The sequence below is a fragment of the Elaeis guineensis genome, chromosome 10 (assembly GCF_000442705.2).
Source record: "Elaeis guineensis isolate ETL-2024a chromosome 10, EG11, whole genome shotgun sequence".
Classification (NCBI taxonomy): domain Eukaryota; kingdom Viridiplantae; phylum Streptophyta; class Magnoliopsida; order Arecales; family Arecaceae; genus Elaeis; species Elaeis guineensis.
This window is the reverse complement of record NC_026002.2, coordinates 19,321,313-19,336,426: the sequence shown is the minus strand read 5'-3', so window position 1 is coordinate 19,336,426 and position 15,114 is coordinate 19,321,313. Positions and strand designations below refer to the sequence as shown.

At 38.4% G+C, this 15,114-nt stretch overlaps 1 protein-coding gene across 3 annotated transcripts; it reads left to right on the top strand.

Annotated features, from left to right (window-relative positions):
* The first annotated feature begins 212 nt into the window (after positions 1–212).
* On the top strand, positions 213–13,458 carry LOC105052827 (25.3 kDa vesicle transport protein SEC22-1). 3 transcript variants are annotated; one of them, XM_010933770.4, is made up of 7 exons: positions 213–402; positions 6,450–6,682; positions 7,245–7,405; positions 7,505–7,651; positions 9,387–9,463; positions 12,708–12,752; positions 12,851–13,458. In XM_010933770.4, the coding sequence occupies exons 2-6, from the start codon at positions 6,495–6,497 to the stop codon at positions 12,750–12,752; spliced, it is 618 nt and encodes a 205-aa protein (XP_010932072.1). In that variant the 5' UTR covers positions 213–402; positions 6,450–6,494; the 3' UTR covers positions 12,851–13,458. The 3 variants fall into 3 exon arrangements, with proteins under 3 accessions (XP_010932072.1, XP_010932071.1, XP_010932073.1); XM_010933769.4 differs by lacking the exon at positions 12,708–12,752; XM_010933771.4 differs by lacking the exon at positions 12,708–12,752 and having other exon boundaries at positions 12,808–13,036.
* The last annotated feature ends 1,656 nt before the right edge of the window (positions 13,459–15,114 follow it).

Here is a 15,114-nt window from a genome sequence, read left to right as displayed (position 1 = left end):
CCAGGAGGCATTGCTACCTTCCTTAAGTATTGGCATGATCTTTGGGGCGGGGCCTTTCCTAAATTGCGTGAATTGTGGTAGCTTTCTGCCGTGGTTAGCGGTTGCCCTGAATGTGGTATACCGGTGCGATTTACTTGAACAATTTTATCATCGCACGTAATTACGCTGGGAATTTTAGCACCGCCGTATGCCATATACCAACTAACTTAAGCCGGCACATCTTATTTCACCCCCCCCCAAACACCGGTCCCCTGCTTTTCTTTTCTCCAGCTCCTCCTCCTCTCCCTCTCCGTCCCACTCCCTGGCCGATAGCTTCGTCGAAGGGAGTTCGAAGGCCGCCATTTCCTCATCTCAACGAAACTCATACGCTCAGTGGACCTTCGCCGCACGCCGAGATCGCCGGTAACCATCGATTCCTGCGATCCCCCTTTCAATCCCCATCTTTTTCCCTTCGTTTTTCGAGCACGGGCTGATGTTCATGTGATTCACCATCGGCTTTGGATTTACTAGATCTCTCGATGCCGACAGTGTTGCTTCTGATGATCGGTTGATATATTGATCTGGGGTCGTCTGATGTTTCTTTATAGATTCATTTTTCATCTGGGCGAGGTTAATAGATCTAGGGTTTGGTGATTTCGTTTCCTTATGTTTCTTGGCTTTATTTATCGAAAAAGGAAGCGTGATAAGATTCGAATTGGGACGGCTGATGGTAATTCGTTAGCAGTTTGATTTATTATTGTTCTTTAGAAATTTTGGTATTGTCTTGCTTCGATATGGCTGCTTGACCCAAATTTCTTTTCTTTGCTTGTTTTCTTTTCCTAATAACTGCTATCTAGGGTATGTAGATGAATGGGAAAACCAAATGATGCAAGAAGTTATTTGTTTATGAATGAGGATTGAAGGTTCACAGGGCTTTCAATGATCTGGACTGTAATCTAGAAACGAGGTTTTAGAAATTCACATCTGTAACTGCAATAGAGTGCGATAGATTTGCTCTTTCTTTTCGTCCCTTCAGTATGCGATCATCTTTTCCAAGAGTGGCAGGTAATCGTAATTATGATTATGAAAACTGTAGTAAAGACCGGCATATATTACCCAACTGATTTGTGAAGGTAAGTTCTAGTCTTGCTATCCTGAGTATTTCCCGATGCTTTTGGGATGATATATAATGGGGAGTGATAGAGACATAGATTTTACTTGATTGGAAACCATGCAACTCTAATTGCATAATTTATCAGTAATTTTATTGTATCTCATTACTTTGTCTCATCTTCTCTCGCCTTGTTCTAGTAAATGGAAGACTACCTTTGCCTTCATCTTGGTACCCATTTGTACTTTTGGAGCTAATAAAAAAAATAGACGATGCAAATAAAGCAATGAAAACGTAATATGTAAAAATAGAAGGTAATGTACAAAATTTCCCCGCCAAAAAGAAATAGAAGTTAAATTAGCTTTTATCAGTTTCCTGTCTATATCAACAAGTTATGTTAAATTCCATTTATAACCATTAAATTGTGGGTTGATGCCTTTCATAAGATTATTTTTTAGCGGGTGTTATGTTGGTTCTGAAAACCTTTACTCAGAGTAAAGGAATAAACATGGGTATTATTCGACATGCAATGTGGCAATAAATTTGGGAAGTTAGTAACCTTAGAATTTTTTTCTCTGTTGGGGCATGGAGGATAACATATGGTTACCTTTGAAAAAGCTATTTCTTTGAAAATCTGTAAAGTAGGCTAGGTCGCTAACTAGAATGTTTTAAAGATAAATATGACCAGCATCAAGATGGTAGATAACATGTGCATCAACAATTAGTTGTCTACCTTTGCTCTGATAGTCCTTATGCTTAAAAGATCCAAGGCTAGGCCTCCAAAATAATAATAATAAAAAGTATTATGAATGTTGGAACTTGGAAGTTTTTTATATCAAGTTTTACCAGTATTCATACCTTTATTGGTACCTAACTAGTATAGTACTGATAAGGTCTTGTTCTGGGTACCGACACTCAATATTGTGGTCATATTTAGTATCAGTTCCCCATTAGTATGGCTCAATATGCGCAATGCAGACTGATGAACTCTCGTACTGAAAACCATCTTTTTTATAGACATTCATGAGATCATAACGTAAAATCTAGTGTGGAAACTTGGTCAGAAATCAATCCTTGCAAGCATCATCTGTGTGACATCCTTTTCTTTGCCATCAAAAAAATTTTAATCAACCTGGCACAAGTGTTTTAATCCCCTTCACATTATGGGAGAAGATATTCTAGTTGAGCTTGCCAATTTTTTGCGTGAGGATCTAACCTAGTATAGCCTAATCATTAACAATATAGCAGGTCAGAATTCTTGGGACTTCATGCTAAAGCTCTTTGCACTAAAGTTCAGCCCACCTAGTTGAAGATTGGTCTATGATCTGAATGCAATCCTAGATTTTACATCCTTTGTTCAGCTTCTCATTCAACTATCTGGCCTTACATTCTCTGCTTCATTTTTCAGATCTAACTATGTATAGTGAAAGTGGTGTGGCTGAAACCATTTGGTAATCCTGATCAAAGAATGCCCCTCCGAGGGAGTAAACCTTGTGAATGCTGAGACAGGATGTCAAATTAATTGGCCGGTATCATTGTTTACTGATGATGGAGCCTCAAGTTAAATAATTTAAGGGCCCAAAACTTGTAATTTGTAAATCAACTTCTTTTCAATAAATATTGAAACAAATCCTTCATAATTGATAGACATTGTGGGTATCTTCTGTCTTTTACTATTGTAGATTGTAATGCAATATCTATCCAAGTTGGATTCAACAGCACGTTTTTGGTATAGCATCATATCATAGGGTTGACTAAAACCTGCAATATCTATCGAAGTTGGATTCGATAGCTTGTTTTTGGGATATGATATGGTTCACCAAGACCACATTGTGTGGATATGGGTGCTTGAAATATTGCATACCAAATACTTAAGCACAACAATAGGTGGGAACAAGGTTTGTAGACTTGGTACTGGTGCCTATGTCAGCCGGCCGATGGTACGGCTCGGTACGAGTCCGTACTGGACCGGACCGACGCGAACTGATAGGGCAGAGAAGGGAGAGGGAGAATAAAGAGAGGAAGAGAGAGAGGGCGGGGAGGAGAGGAAGAGAGGGAGAGGGAAAGAGGGGGGAGAAGGAGAGGAAGAGGGCCGTCGGAGGCCATCTAGGATCTTGTCGAGTGTCAGTACGTGGGGAGGGAGGGAAGGAGAGAGATGGGAGACCTCATCAGCTCACCGAAGGCCCTCAGAGGCCTTCGGACGGGCGGCAATGCCGCCACGAGCTCTTCGATGGCCGGTGAGGCAGCACGGAGGGAGCGGAGGGCGGTCGAGGGCCATGGAGGATGGTGGATTTGAAACAGGGGTTCATCCCTATTTTGATTTTGATTTTTGATTTTTAACGGATGAAGTCGGCAACAATGTTGCCTACTTCACTCTTTTTTTTTTAAAAATCGGATACTGAAATTAAAAAAAAATTAAAATTCGGAAAGTCGGCAACTGGGTTGCCGATTTCATGTGTTAAAATTCAAAAAAAAATCCGAAATAGGGGCAAACCCCTATTTCAAAAACGAAGAAGGGGGCGGACGCCCTCCTCTGGCTCGGCCACCCTCAGACCCCTCGACGTGGGCTCACCAGCCATTAGAGATATTGTGGCAGAGGCGTCGTCTGTTCGGATACTTGGTAAGGACCTCCCACTCTCTCTCCTTTTCTCCCTCCGTGCGTACCGACCTCGACAAGACGTCGGATGGCCTCCGGAGGCCCTCTTCCTCTTTCTCTCCTTCCCCGCTCTCTTTCTTCTCCCTCCCTCCGAGAACCGTTTTGAATATCGAAACCATTTCGGTTCCCTGCTGGTCTGGCTTAGTACGGGATGTACTGATCGGTTTGGGTCGGTACAGAATTCCTTGGGTGGGAATATATTAAGGTCACCATAGGCTACTACCAAGGTGCATACATTGGATTGCCCATGCGGGTGCCCAAGGGCTGCCTCTATCTTTAGTGGGTGCCTCATTCACTATTATTCACCCCTTTTGGGTGGGGATATACAATGCCATGTTAATTGGTCCATTGGGTGCATTAATTTTTTGACCATTTTTCAAGTAAAAAGAACTTATTCTATTAGAGAAAGAAGTTGAGCCCGTTTGTATACTCTAGATCAGTTAATAGGAAAATTGTTAACTAAAGCTAAAAGTAATTAAATAAAAATTTTATTATTCCATAACTTTAGGTAATTGATGATCTTGTGAATTGGGGCTTGCCCCAGAGGTCACACCCCTCTACATAGCAACTTCAGGTTCTAGGTTGAGGTCTTGGGGTCGTGCATCCCTAAGCATGTGGACCTAGGTAATTATAGTGCAAATGAGTGTCTTACCTTTCTTCTTCAGAAAAGAAAAAGACAGCCTTACATTTAATCAATATGTTGTTCTTTGTAAGCATTTTATGAACTATATATGACTATATAAGAACATGACTTTTATTAATTTTTAAGATTTTTACTCAAACACTCGTCTAGCCACCTAAGCTTCCTTCTTAGGCCTTTGAAGGGGTCAATACCAAGGATTGCCTAAGTGATTTGACAACCTTGGAATATATTGTTTGTGTTTGGATGCAAAATAGAATTTGGATGGATAAAGGAAAATTATATCATATTACCATATATTGTAGAGGGATAGGGCATATTCCATAGCATAGGGGATTTGGTGTTTGGTTGAAGGCATAAGTTGAGAGGGAACAAAATGCATTCAAGATTTGGATTTTATTGCAAGCACAAGAGTGAATAAGGATAAAAGGGTAATTAGGGGGAATGAGATTTCCCTATTCAGGTGAAATAGCAATTCCATCCCTACCCATGTAATTGCTTATATGGTCTAACCAACGTCTGTTGAACCGATGCTTGGGCTTGTATTGGTTTGGCGACTGGTTTGGTCTGGTGCAAGTTTATATTGTGCTGTTTCGAGACATATCAAAACAAGGAGGAAGGGGGAGAGGGAGAAGGAGAGAGAGGGAGGGAGAGAGCAAGGAAGAGAGGTAGAGAGGGGGGAGGATCTAATTGACGAGGACTTGATGGCATTGAAGTAGTAGAGGAAGGAGGTGGGGGGGGGGGGCGCACTAGCTACCAGTGGTGGAGACCCCAAGGGGGGGTTTTGGAATCGGATAGGGAGGATGCTTGCTGGGCATGGCCTTGGGGAAAGTAGCAGATGAGGGATTCGACTGCAGGGAGTTTGGCAGTGGGGCTGGCACAAGTGTAAATGCGGAAGATGAAGAGGATTAGGGTTTTCCATTTGAGGCTGGTTTTCTTGGAGGGCAGAGCTGGATGAGGATGAGGATTGCATGTTCTTTGGCATGCCGGTTGTGCAAGAAGAGGAGACGTCAATGCGGAAGAGGAATGTCATTATCAATGCCGACCAGCTGTGGACCTAGAGAGAGAGGGAGAGCCTTGAAGGCACTTAGATCATTGGACCATGTGGGGGGGGGGGGGTGTGGGGCAGGGTTTTTATAACCAAACTGCAAGCACCTTTTGAACTGTTCCGACTTGGCATCAGTTCAGTTTGTTAGAGGATGAACCACGTGGTTAGGCAATCACTGCTATCTGACAGTGTGTTTATTCCTTGTCAGAGGATAAGCAATTGCTTCCCCTGCCCTCCCCCCCCCCCCCCCCCCTCACTAACTCCCTTGTTCCATGCCTATTCCACCTTCCAAACAGGGCTTAATGTGTTAGACAAAGAAGTATGCTAGACCTTCATTATTGGTATGATGTAACAAATCAGCATGTTCAAGTATATTCTAATGCCCAGGAATACTGAGGTTAATAAGATCACAATGATTGTCATAAACCTGTCGTTATTAACCCAAGCACATGAAACTTGACAGTATGAACTGTTCATACATTTTTTATTACTTTATTTTAATAATTTTGTCATTTCTCAATAACAGTGACATCCCCTTAATGGCAAGCTTAGAACTGCTTCTGAATTTTGCAGTTCGTACATGATGATCACTGTCTTGTTTTTGAGGCCCTCGGACACTAATGCACAGGAATGCAAATCAGAGTTTCTAGGCCCCAAGAACTTAAGATGCTATCTTAGATTCCCGTTCCTGCAATAAGTAAATGAATCGGGGTTATCAAATTAACATTTCTTATTTGCTTAATTTGCCCAGATTTGTGCCAAGACAGCAAATAAACTATTTATTAAAGAATTTTTCATGGTGCTAATCATGATAGCTGTCTGATTGTGGTTTTAACCATGTTGAGAATAGATATTTATGATATGAAGCTGATTGTTTGCTGACTACATCTAATAGCAAGCAGCCGAATTGAGAATCTCTTGTTTTGACACCTTTATATCAGTTTCAGAGCAGCAGTATTAATCAACTGTTACATCAAGATTCTAAACTTGTCAATGTCTGCTCCTGTTTATCCAGGTGGTTTTGAAAGATCAGTTTCTTCAATTCTTAGTTTAAGATAAGATGGTGAAGCTGACAATGATAGCACGTGTTACTGATGGGCTTCCGTTAGCAGAAGGGTTGGATGATGGCCGTGATCAGAAAGATATTGAATTCTACAAGCAGCAAGCTAAGCTTTTATTTAAGAACCTGTCTAAAGGACAAAATGAGGCTTCAAGAATGTCAATTGAGACTGGTCCTTACTTTTTTCAGTATCCTCTGATGCGTGCATTTATGGATGATAGTACTACATTTTCTGTTTGTATGATCAGATCTTGTTGATTCAAGACTTGTGTAAAATTGAAGCCATTTTCTTTTGGAATGTTGCTGTGGTTGAACTTATGCTTTCTGTTATCCTATGAAACATGTTCCCATGGTAATTTTAGTTTTTTTCTAATTTCTAAATATTCTACCAAAAATGTAACTTCTTTCTGATTGCTGACTTTTCTACCCTAAATACATCTGTGAGTGGGGAATCAGACACTCTTCATGTGCGCGCTCGCGCGTGTGTCTATATATATATATATATATATATATATATATATATATATATATATATATATATATATTTAATTTTTGAATGAGCAAAAAGGCTTTACCATAAGAAGTGCTGGACCTTTAGTATATCCCTCATGAATGGTACTGCGAACTTCAGTTTTCTATTTGAACTGCTGAGCAGCCTGACCGATGTATGCTTGATATGATGGTTATAGATCACTTGCTTTTGCCATAATGTTCTGCCATATTTCACTGTTACCTTGACTACCTGCGCAGCTACATCATTGAAGGTCGTGTCTGTTACTTGACAATGTGCGATCGTTCTTATCCCAAAAAACTTGCTTTTCAATACCTAGAAGACCTCAAAAATGAGTTTGAGAGAGTCAATGGGAACCAAATTGAAACGGCAGCAAGGCCGTATGCTTTTATCAAGTTTGGTATGTTCTGTTCATTTGCACTCACTCTTTGTTTCTTCACATGTTTGATTTCTCATTATGTCAGCTGGTTTATTGTCTTTTTATATTTTTGTTGTGAAGATACATTCATACAGAAGACCAAGAAATTGTACTTGGATACTCGTACCCAGCGCAACCTTGCAAAGCTGAATGATGAACTTTATGAGGTCCACCAAATAATGACTCGCAATGTTCAAGAAGTACTTGGCGTCGGTGAAAAACTTGATCGTGAGTTTGTAATCCTTTTGTTTCTTTATTGCTCTACATATTGTCGTTTGGTTAAATTAGTTGGCCATAAGCAAAAGTGCAAGATGTGGCATTGCATTCATAACATCCCATACATGTATTCTTTAGAAATTGATTTGTTTTTTGACAATTTCTGCTTCTATACAGTATATCTATTAGCAATCTCACAATAAGGCAATTTATCCAAGATAAGCAATTTATGTAAGCCATCTACCATATTGTTTTTCAAGAGAAGATAAAAGTTTTAACTAGATCTATGAGTATACTTCTTTGGTTGCTTGATCACAAGAAAAACCTCATGCTATTAATCTTTCAAAGAAAATCAAAGCATAACAGCCAGCAAGAAAAGGTTCATATGAAAATAAATTACATTGTTATTTTATTTCTTTCCACTTTTTACATTGTAAGATTTCTTAACTCTTTAGATGGGATATCCTGTCAACTCATTTTGGTTCATATGAAAATAAATCACTTTTTTTCCTACCGCTTTTGGCACTGTAAGATTTGTCAGCTATGTGTAGGATATCCTAACAACTTGCTTTACACAAATTGAAATAATATAAAAATTCTTGTAGACCTTACAGAAATACTTTTTAGGGGTGTATTAGGTTTTACTTTGCTCATATAACAAACTAATTCGACATACATATCCATGGAATTATTTAAGAGACCACCTCATAGAAATATACATGTTGTAGTAACACTTTTTGCGCTCTGGGTCATGTTTATTGGATCTTTTTTTTTTTTTTTTTGGAAAAATGAGTTTAGCGGGAGGGTTCCGTGTTGCTTTAGAGCTGCTTTAGATGATATTTATGGGGTTCAAATTTGAATCAGAACTCAATCCCTGAACATGATATGATTTGGCCGGTTCAACCGTACTCAGTATTGGTTAAGTTTGTATTTTATGTATCTCAGACTTGGAGCAATTTTGATTAGTTATGGTTGGTTTTGATAGGGTTAATTCCTATTTTGGTAAAACCTAAATGTAGTTCCTTTTGGTTTTGAGTTGATTCTGAGTCAATCAGGGCCAGGTGCACCCTTGCACCTCATCTTATTAACAATAAAAATGATGGCTTTTGTAGCTTCTCCCAAAGCCATTAATTAATTGCATAATTTCTTATATAAACTTACCTTTTGCTTGAAAATTTATGAAAATCAACCATGCTAATTATGCCAAACACACCTGACATATATGCGTACACCTTTAACTTGGATTCTAAAGTAAACATGAACAAGGTCTACTTTGTCATAACACCAAACTCGAACTTGAGCTTTTAATACTCCAAAATAGAGCTTGATTACATTGTGCAAATATGAGTGTCTGTAGTTAAATAGCTCCTCCCTTTTAGTAGGATTTTGTGATGGTCTCCTATATTATCTTAGATTATATTTCTCTCCATGATATGGCGAGGAAACCCAGCATGTTAGTGTACCCTGGATCTGGATAATAGTTTCCTATTTCAAATACATAATTCACTTATTTACATTATTTATTCAAGTCATTAAGCTACAAATAATATAAGATAATATTGAATTACCTTTAGGGGGTTAAGGAAATTTACCCATGCATTTCATTTTAGAATACCCTCATCATATTATTATTATTTTTTCAGAAAGCAGAAACTCTTAATTTCTTAAGTTTCATAGAGTGTTGACTTAATGTATAGTAAACAATTAGCATTTTTTGTTGATATCTATTGATGACTTGTCCATGCAGAGGTTAGTGAACTGTCAAGCCGGCTAACATCTGAATCTCGCATCTATGCAGACAAGGCAAGAGATCTAAATCGGCAGGTAAAAATAACATGATTATACATCTACATCTCTATCTACTGTGAAATTTATACATATTCTAGAATTTTGTGTGAAGTACTTGGGCTACATCATTGTGTTTAAGGTTTATCAAACTAAATTAGTTTGAAATATCATGATGGTAGATCAACCTTCGGATATTCACACTGACAACAACCATCCTCCCCTCCCCTGATCCACCCAAAAAATTTGAAAAAAGGATGCTCCCTCAACCAAATGATGACCCTTCTCATATATCTCATTATACTCAGATATCTTTCCACTCCAAAAGAGAGCCAAGATTCGCCATAAGCCATTATCAACCCTTCACTGACATCTGTTTTCCAATACGCCAAAGCAGACCACCACTATTGGAAAAGCTAGAATTTGAGAAGTTTTTGCCACTAGCTAACTTATCCTCTCTATAAAACAAACTCAACTTACTTTAACAACAATGAGGGAGAAGTAATAATTGGTTAATTTGTAGGGACATCTTTGGGGAAATTACATATGCACCTAAATATATTTAATGTTAATAAGGATGAAGTTTCTTCATATATTCTTGAGCAAAGAAGTTGTATTAAATAAGTGTTACATGAATTAAAGGTCTATGTTTGGGAAGTCGAGACTGGAGTTAGAAAATTCTCTAAGCCATAAATTTTGTGTTCATTAATAAATCTTTATGCCTGGGATGTGGCATATTATGGTCTGGAATCATACTTTCCAACAATTCAAAAGAATACTTGGAATTATTGGTGATCATGTTGGCTTTTAGATATGCAAACATCGATTCTCCCAGATAACTCTATGCCAAAATGATTGATGGATGCTCTGAATAACTGCAAAACAGTCTTATTGTAATTCAACAAAATTCTTCCATGGAGTATAGAAGCAAATATATGCTTCCTTGTGTTTAAATCAAAACTTTTCACGAACACATGCAAAATTTCTTCCTTTGAGACTTTGGACTATATCACCGAAAAAAGAAAAGACTCCAATCTGAGCTGGAAACAATAGAACATTGTTTTCTGTAATATGCAGTCAGATCATGGGAGATTAAATTGTATTATGGTAATATTTGTGAATTCAGATCCAATTTGTCTATTTGGAACTGCATCTTAGTTCTGATAGCGAATTGTACCTCTGGCAAATCTATCCTCTGTTTTCCTTTGTGGTAGCTCTATAATATGTTTTAACTTTTGGGAATTTCTAGAAGAAAACAATGTAAGAATTATTGCATGCTATTTTTCAATGTTTGAATGTACTCTTGGTATTTGTAGATTGAACTAAACATCCTGTTAATGGTTTGCCTTTAATTACTATATTGGTTATATTGCTTTCCCATGTCATTAGTGTATGAATCAGTTTGCTATTTAGTCACTTAGGCGTCCTAAAGTTCTTATTTTGTAGAGCTCCTTCAGTTCAAATAAAGTCTGTATTAGAACCCAAGGACCCCCAAATAAACTATGATTTACATAGTGTATGCTGTGCGTACAAGTCTTGACTGCCTGAATGATGAGGTCCTTTGCTCGCTAATCAAGATGTTCAAAATTGAGTATTTGGGAAATTTGGTGGAAGAAACCATTTCACTTCTAAGAGAGAGAAGTGGACATCTTGATGCTGATCTACAAGATTATCCTTGCCAACCAACAAGTCTTGTCCTACCATTATGGGGTTAGGTTCGAGGATGGATGTGGACAGATGAAGTTTAGGGATGCAAATCATCTCATACCTAATCAATCATTCCATGTGTTAGGGACAAACAGAACTTAGGCAATAATGAGGGTGAGAACAAGATGTAATATATATCAATGTTTCATTTTATACCTCTCTTTTCTCTATTCAAAGTGCATGGAGAATGAGAACCTGCAAGGGAGTTGGGGTATGATCTGGAAAATATTTGTCACCTTAATTTAGTGATTTGTGATTCAAAGATGCAGCAGGCTTATGCCATTTCTACTTATCAGTAGCTTTAATTGACCAGACTGTAGCATGATCCTGCGGCAATTCAGCTTTCCAAGTTTTTTCTTTGCTTGTCCATCTTATTAATGCCCCTTAGTTTTGGAAGTTCCTGTGATGTCAGGAATCAGGAATTTAAGTGTCAGACGTTACATACTTGAGTATATCTGCAGTCTCTTTTTTGGCTTGATCAAAAGTATTCTGAACATTAATTAGTGCTGCAGGTACTCAGGTTGAATATGATATCTGTGGTTGAAGGATATTTGGTTGTTCCTCAAAAACTTGAGTAGCTTATATGATGTGGTGATCCTAAGGATTTTTTGTGTAGAAAGATCTTTTTCATAAGTGGACTCTGAGAGACTATAGCTTTATGTCACAGTAGATTATGAAACAGCTAATAGAGAGTTCTTATACAAATGGAACTAAGGTGTAATTATTGCAGTTCAGCTTTTGATGCCAAGTTCATAGTGGTTGTGCCTCTGGTTATCTGTAGGGTTACACTTTCAATCAGACAGCAAGGACCAATTGGTGACCTAGAACTGAGACCAGAGATTGCAAATTGATGTTACTGCTGCTATGTATCGTGCAAGTATTTAGATGACACAAAAAGCATCCCAAGTCAAAGTCATATATGGAGTAACAGATTATTAGTGGAAATGTTAGACACTCAAATCAGTTATTAACAAATAATATTGTTATAATCAATATTTTCTGCTCCATCTGTCTAAAGCAAACCAATTCAGAATTACTTGAATATTGCCCACAAGCCTACTAGCATGTTAGAAGACTCTTAGAGGACGGGCTAAGGAGTGCTCAGGAGAAACCTTATGCTTGTAGCCCTTTAGCATACTTTCCTTGATTCTAAAACCCTTCATATTCATGGTACCCATTTGGAACTGTATGGCTTCTTATGCACCAACCCCAGCGTTACCTAGTTGTATGCATGCCAGTGTAGGTGATAGGATTCTCTTTTTTCTTTTCTGGTCCTTTTTAGATAAGTTTTGGGTGGAAACTTGATTCTCCTCATGCACATGCAGAACATTGTTATCCATTCAATATTGTTATTGTTATTGGTAGTAATAGAAGGGTGGCATTGCGTCAATACATAATGGGTTGTTGGCACATCCATTTATTGCTGTGGATACAGTTCTCCAATTTGTTTCTTCCCCCAATAGGGGCATCATGTCTTCTTTTTTGAAGATAATAATTTGTAAGTTATCTTCTGGATGAATTATTTATAGTTGTTTTATTATCTATATTTATCATTTATCTAACATGCATTATGTAGTATAGCAAGGCACATGGGTTGCTCGCATGGGACTGGATACCATAAGTATGCCATGTGCTTATAGCTTCTCCTTTTTTCTATGTTTTTTCTTTCTCATTAGTGGTAAATCTATAGCTGATCTGGGATCGTCATTCATGCACCAGGCTTTGATTCGGAAGTGGGCTCCAGTTGCTGTTGTGCTTGGAGTTGTCATGCTTCTTTTTTGGGTCAAAAAGAAGATATGGTGATTCCATGTATTGAAAGAGTCAATTGCGATTTTTGTTCGTCATATACAAATGTATACATTTCCAGCTCGGTAATACCAATGTTTAGATGTTGTTTTGCAAGAACCTCTAGACAAAAAACACACTTGGGTGCTATTCTTGTTTTCGCCTGCCATTAGAGTACATTGGAGACAAATCGGATGATGTGCTTAAGCTCTGCAAATATTAGTAGAGATAGTACTAGATATTCAAATGTCATTTTTTCCATAAAGAGAATTACTTATATGGTCTGACTTTATGAAGGCAGCTTACTCCATATAAACTGATGAGGGTAGGCTAAACTTTATGAGCAGCACCAGGATTTAATTGCTCTGGTTATATGATTGAAGAATGTCGACGGACATAAAGCTATCATGAAGCATGGGCCTAAGCGGGTCTGTATGAACTCTAAGCTCATGTAGTGGTCAATTTTTGTAAGTTGGCTGTCAGTTTATTGCTAGAGTCTGCGTTTGTCTAAAATATCTATCAATGATTATCAGTTTTAATGACGTGTTTGTCTATGTTATCAAATATTAATTTTTATTAAACTATCAATGATTTTTATCATCATGAATAGTCTTTTCTATTGTAGCTAGTCATGCAATGATGAAATCTTTCGCTTAATTACTTTAGTTTTACTTGATAATTTTCTATTGAGTGATTTAAAGTATTTGAAGTTTCTTAAGAAATAACAGGTCAAAGCATCAATTATTATCTGCTAAAACATATTATAAAGGGACTCCGCTTTTTGCGCTTCAGGAGTAAATGCTTTTACTTAAAAATGGTTAATGTTCAATAAATCAATGAACAAGACAAGGGAGAGAGGGAACAAAGCTGTGGGTGAACCCCTCTCTCTTTAAGGAGTCAGCCATGGTAAGAACATCGCGAGATTGGATGAGAGATTGTCATAGTCTGACATTGACTAATAAAAAAGATGCCTAATGGGTGGCTTGGGTCGGCTCTTCTCCTAATGCCTTAAACTTTTGGGTTGTGTGTTCGGAACACTAAGAGGCCTTGGTGTGCTTGGTCGGGAGAAATCGAGACCTTGTGATGGAATTGAATTAGAGAGTGAGGAAGAGACAAGGGGAGCAAGGGAGAGGTCTGGACCGATGGGGTGCATATTTGGCTGGAGAGGGGGGATAGCAACGTTCTGGGTTATGGGTATAAACCACCCGCATGGACTTAACAGGTATTAGGTTAGCATTTGGACGGAGCCATAGAAATGTATATTGCACGTGTGTGTGTGTGTGTACATACATATATATATATATATATATTATTTGTATTTATATAATGAATCTCGGCAGATTTCTCTGATCAATGTTCATCATAGTCAATATATGATTTGGTCTGACCGTTGCCTATAATTGGCTGTTGAGTGGGTAAAGGTATTGAGTCCTGATCCATTGGTTTGACCTTGGATCTAGCCTTCTTTAGTCCTAGCTATCGTTCTAGTAGGTCCAGTCAGAGCCGTACCAGTCGCGCGCGCATGACTTTGTATGCAGCATTAATTAGACGTGAAGCAGGCCCAACTGATCCTTGGCCACGACTAAAAAGTAATGATTAAATGCCATGTTATCTCGCGTACTGAAGTGTAGATAGGGTTGAATTGAGGTCAAGTTTCAGTTGATCTGACACGCGCCGCGCGCGCGCCCGCACGCAGCACACGCACTCATGTCTTGTATTTGGGATGATTTTAATCAACCAAAAACCTAGTTCTGTAGATAGCCCCGAGTCAAAAGTATTTCCTGATCAAACAAGAGCTATAGATAGCCCCGGGTCAAAAGTATTTCCTGATCAAACAAGAGCTAAAGGTGTTGGCGTCGTCCAATATGTATCGTAACAGTAGAGATTTAGCAAGAGTTTAGCGAAAATTTTCCAATAAGTAGATTTCATTTTTCTGAAACTTGCTTTTTTTTTTTGTTTTTTTTAAATGGTCAAATTTTTGAGGAAATAGATGGAACGGTTCGGTAGGCCTTTACGTTTTGATGCCCGTGGTTGGCTTACATGGCAGTCTCTTATTAGGTGGACTCGGTCGACTGCATGCCGCTTAGTCCAGCGAATCCGCTCCCATCCAAGTGTTTAAAAATTGTTCATTCCGAGGACTTATGGTAACGAGGTAAGTTCCTTATACCATGCATGCCAGACTACCACACAGTAGCATG

Coding starts and splice junctions, on each gene's coding strand:
- LOC105052827 (XM_010933769.4), top strand. CDS start 6,495: ATGGTGAAGCTGACAATGATAGCACGTGTTACTGATGGGCTTCCGTTA. Junction 7,652..9,386: donor CGTCGGTGAAAAACTTGATC/GTGAGTTTGTAA, acceptor TTGTCCATGCAG/AGGTTAGTGAACTGTCAAGC. Junction 9,464..12,850: donor CAAGAGATCTAAATCGGCAG/GTAAAAATAACA, acceptor TTCATGCACCAG/GCTTTGATTCGGAAGTGGGC.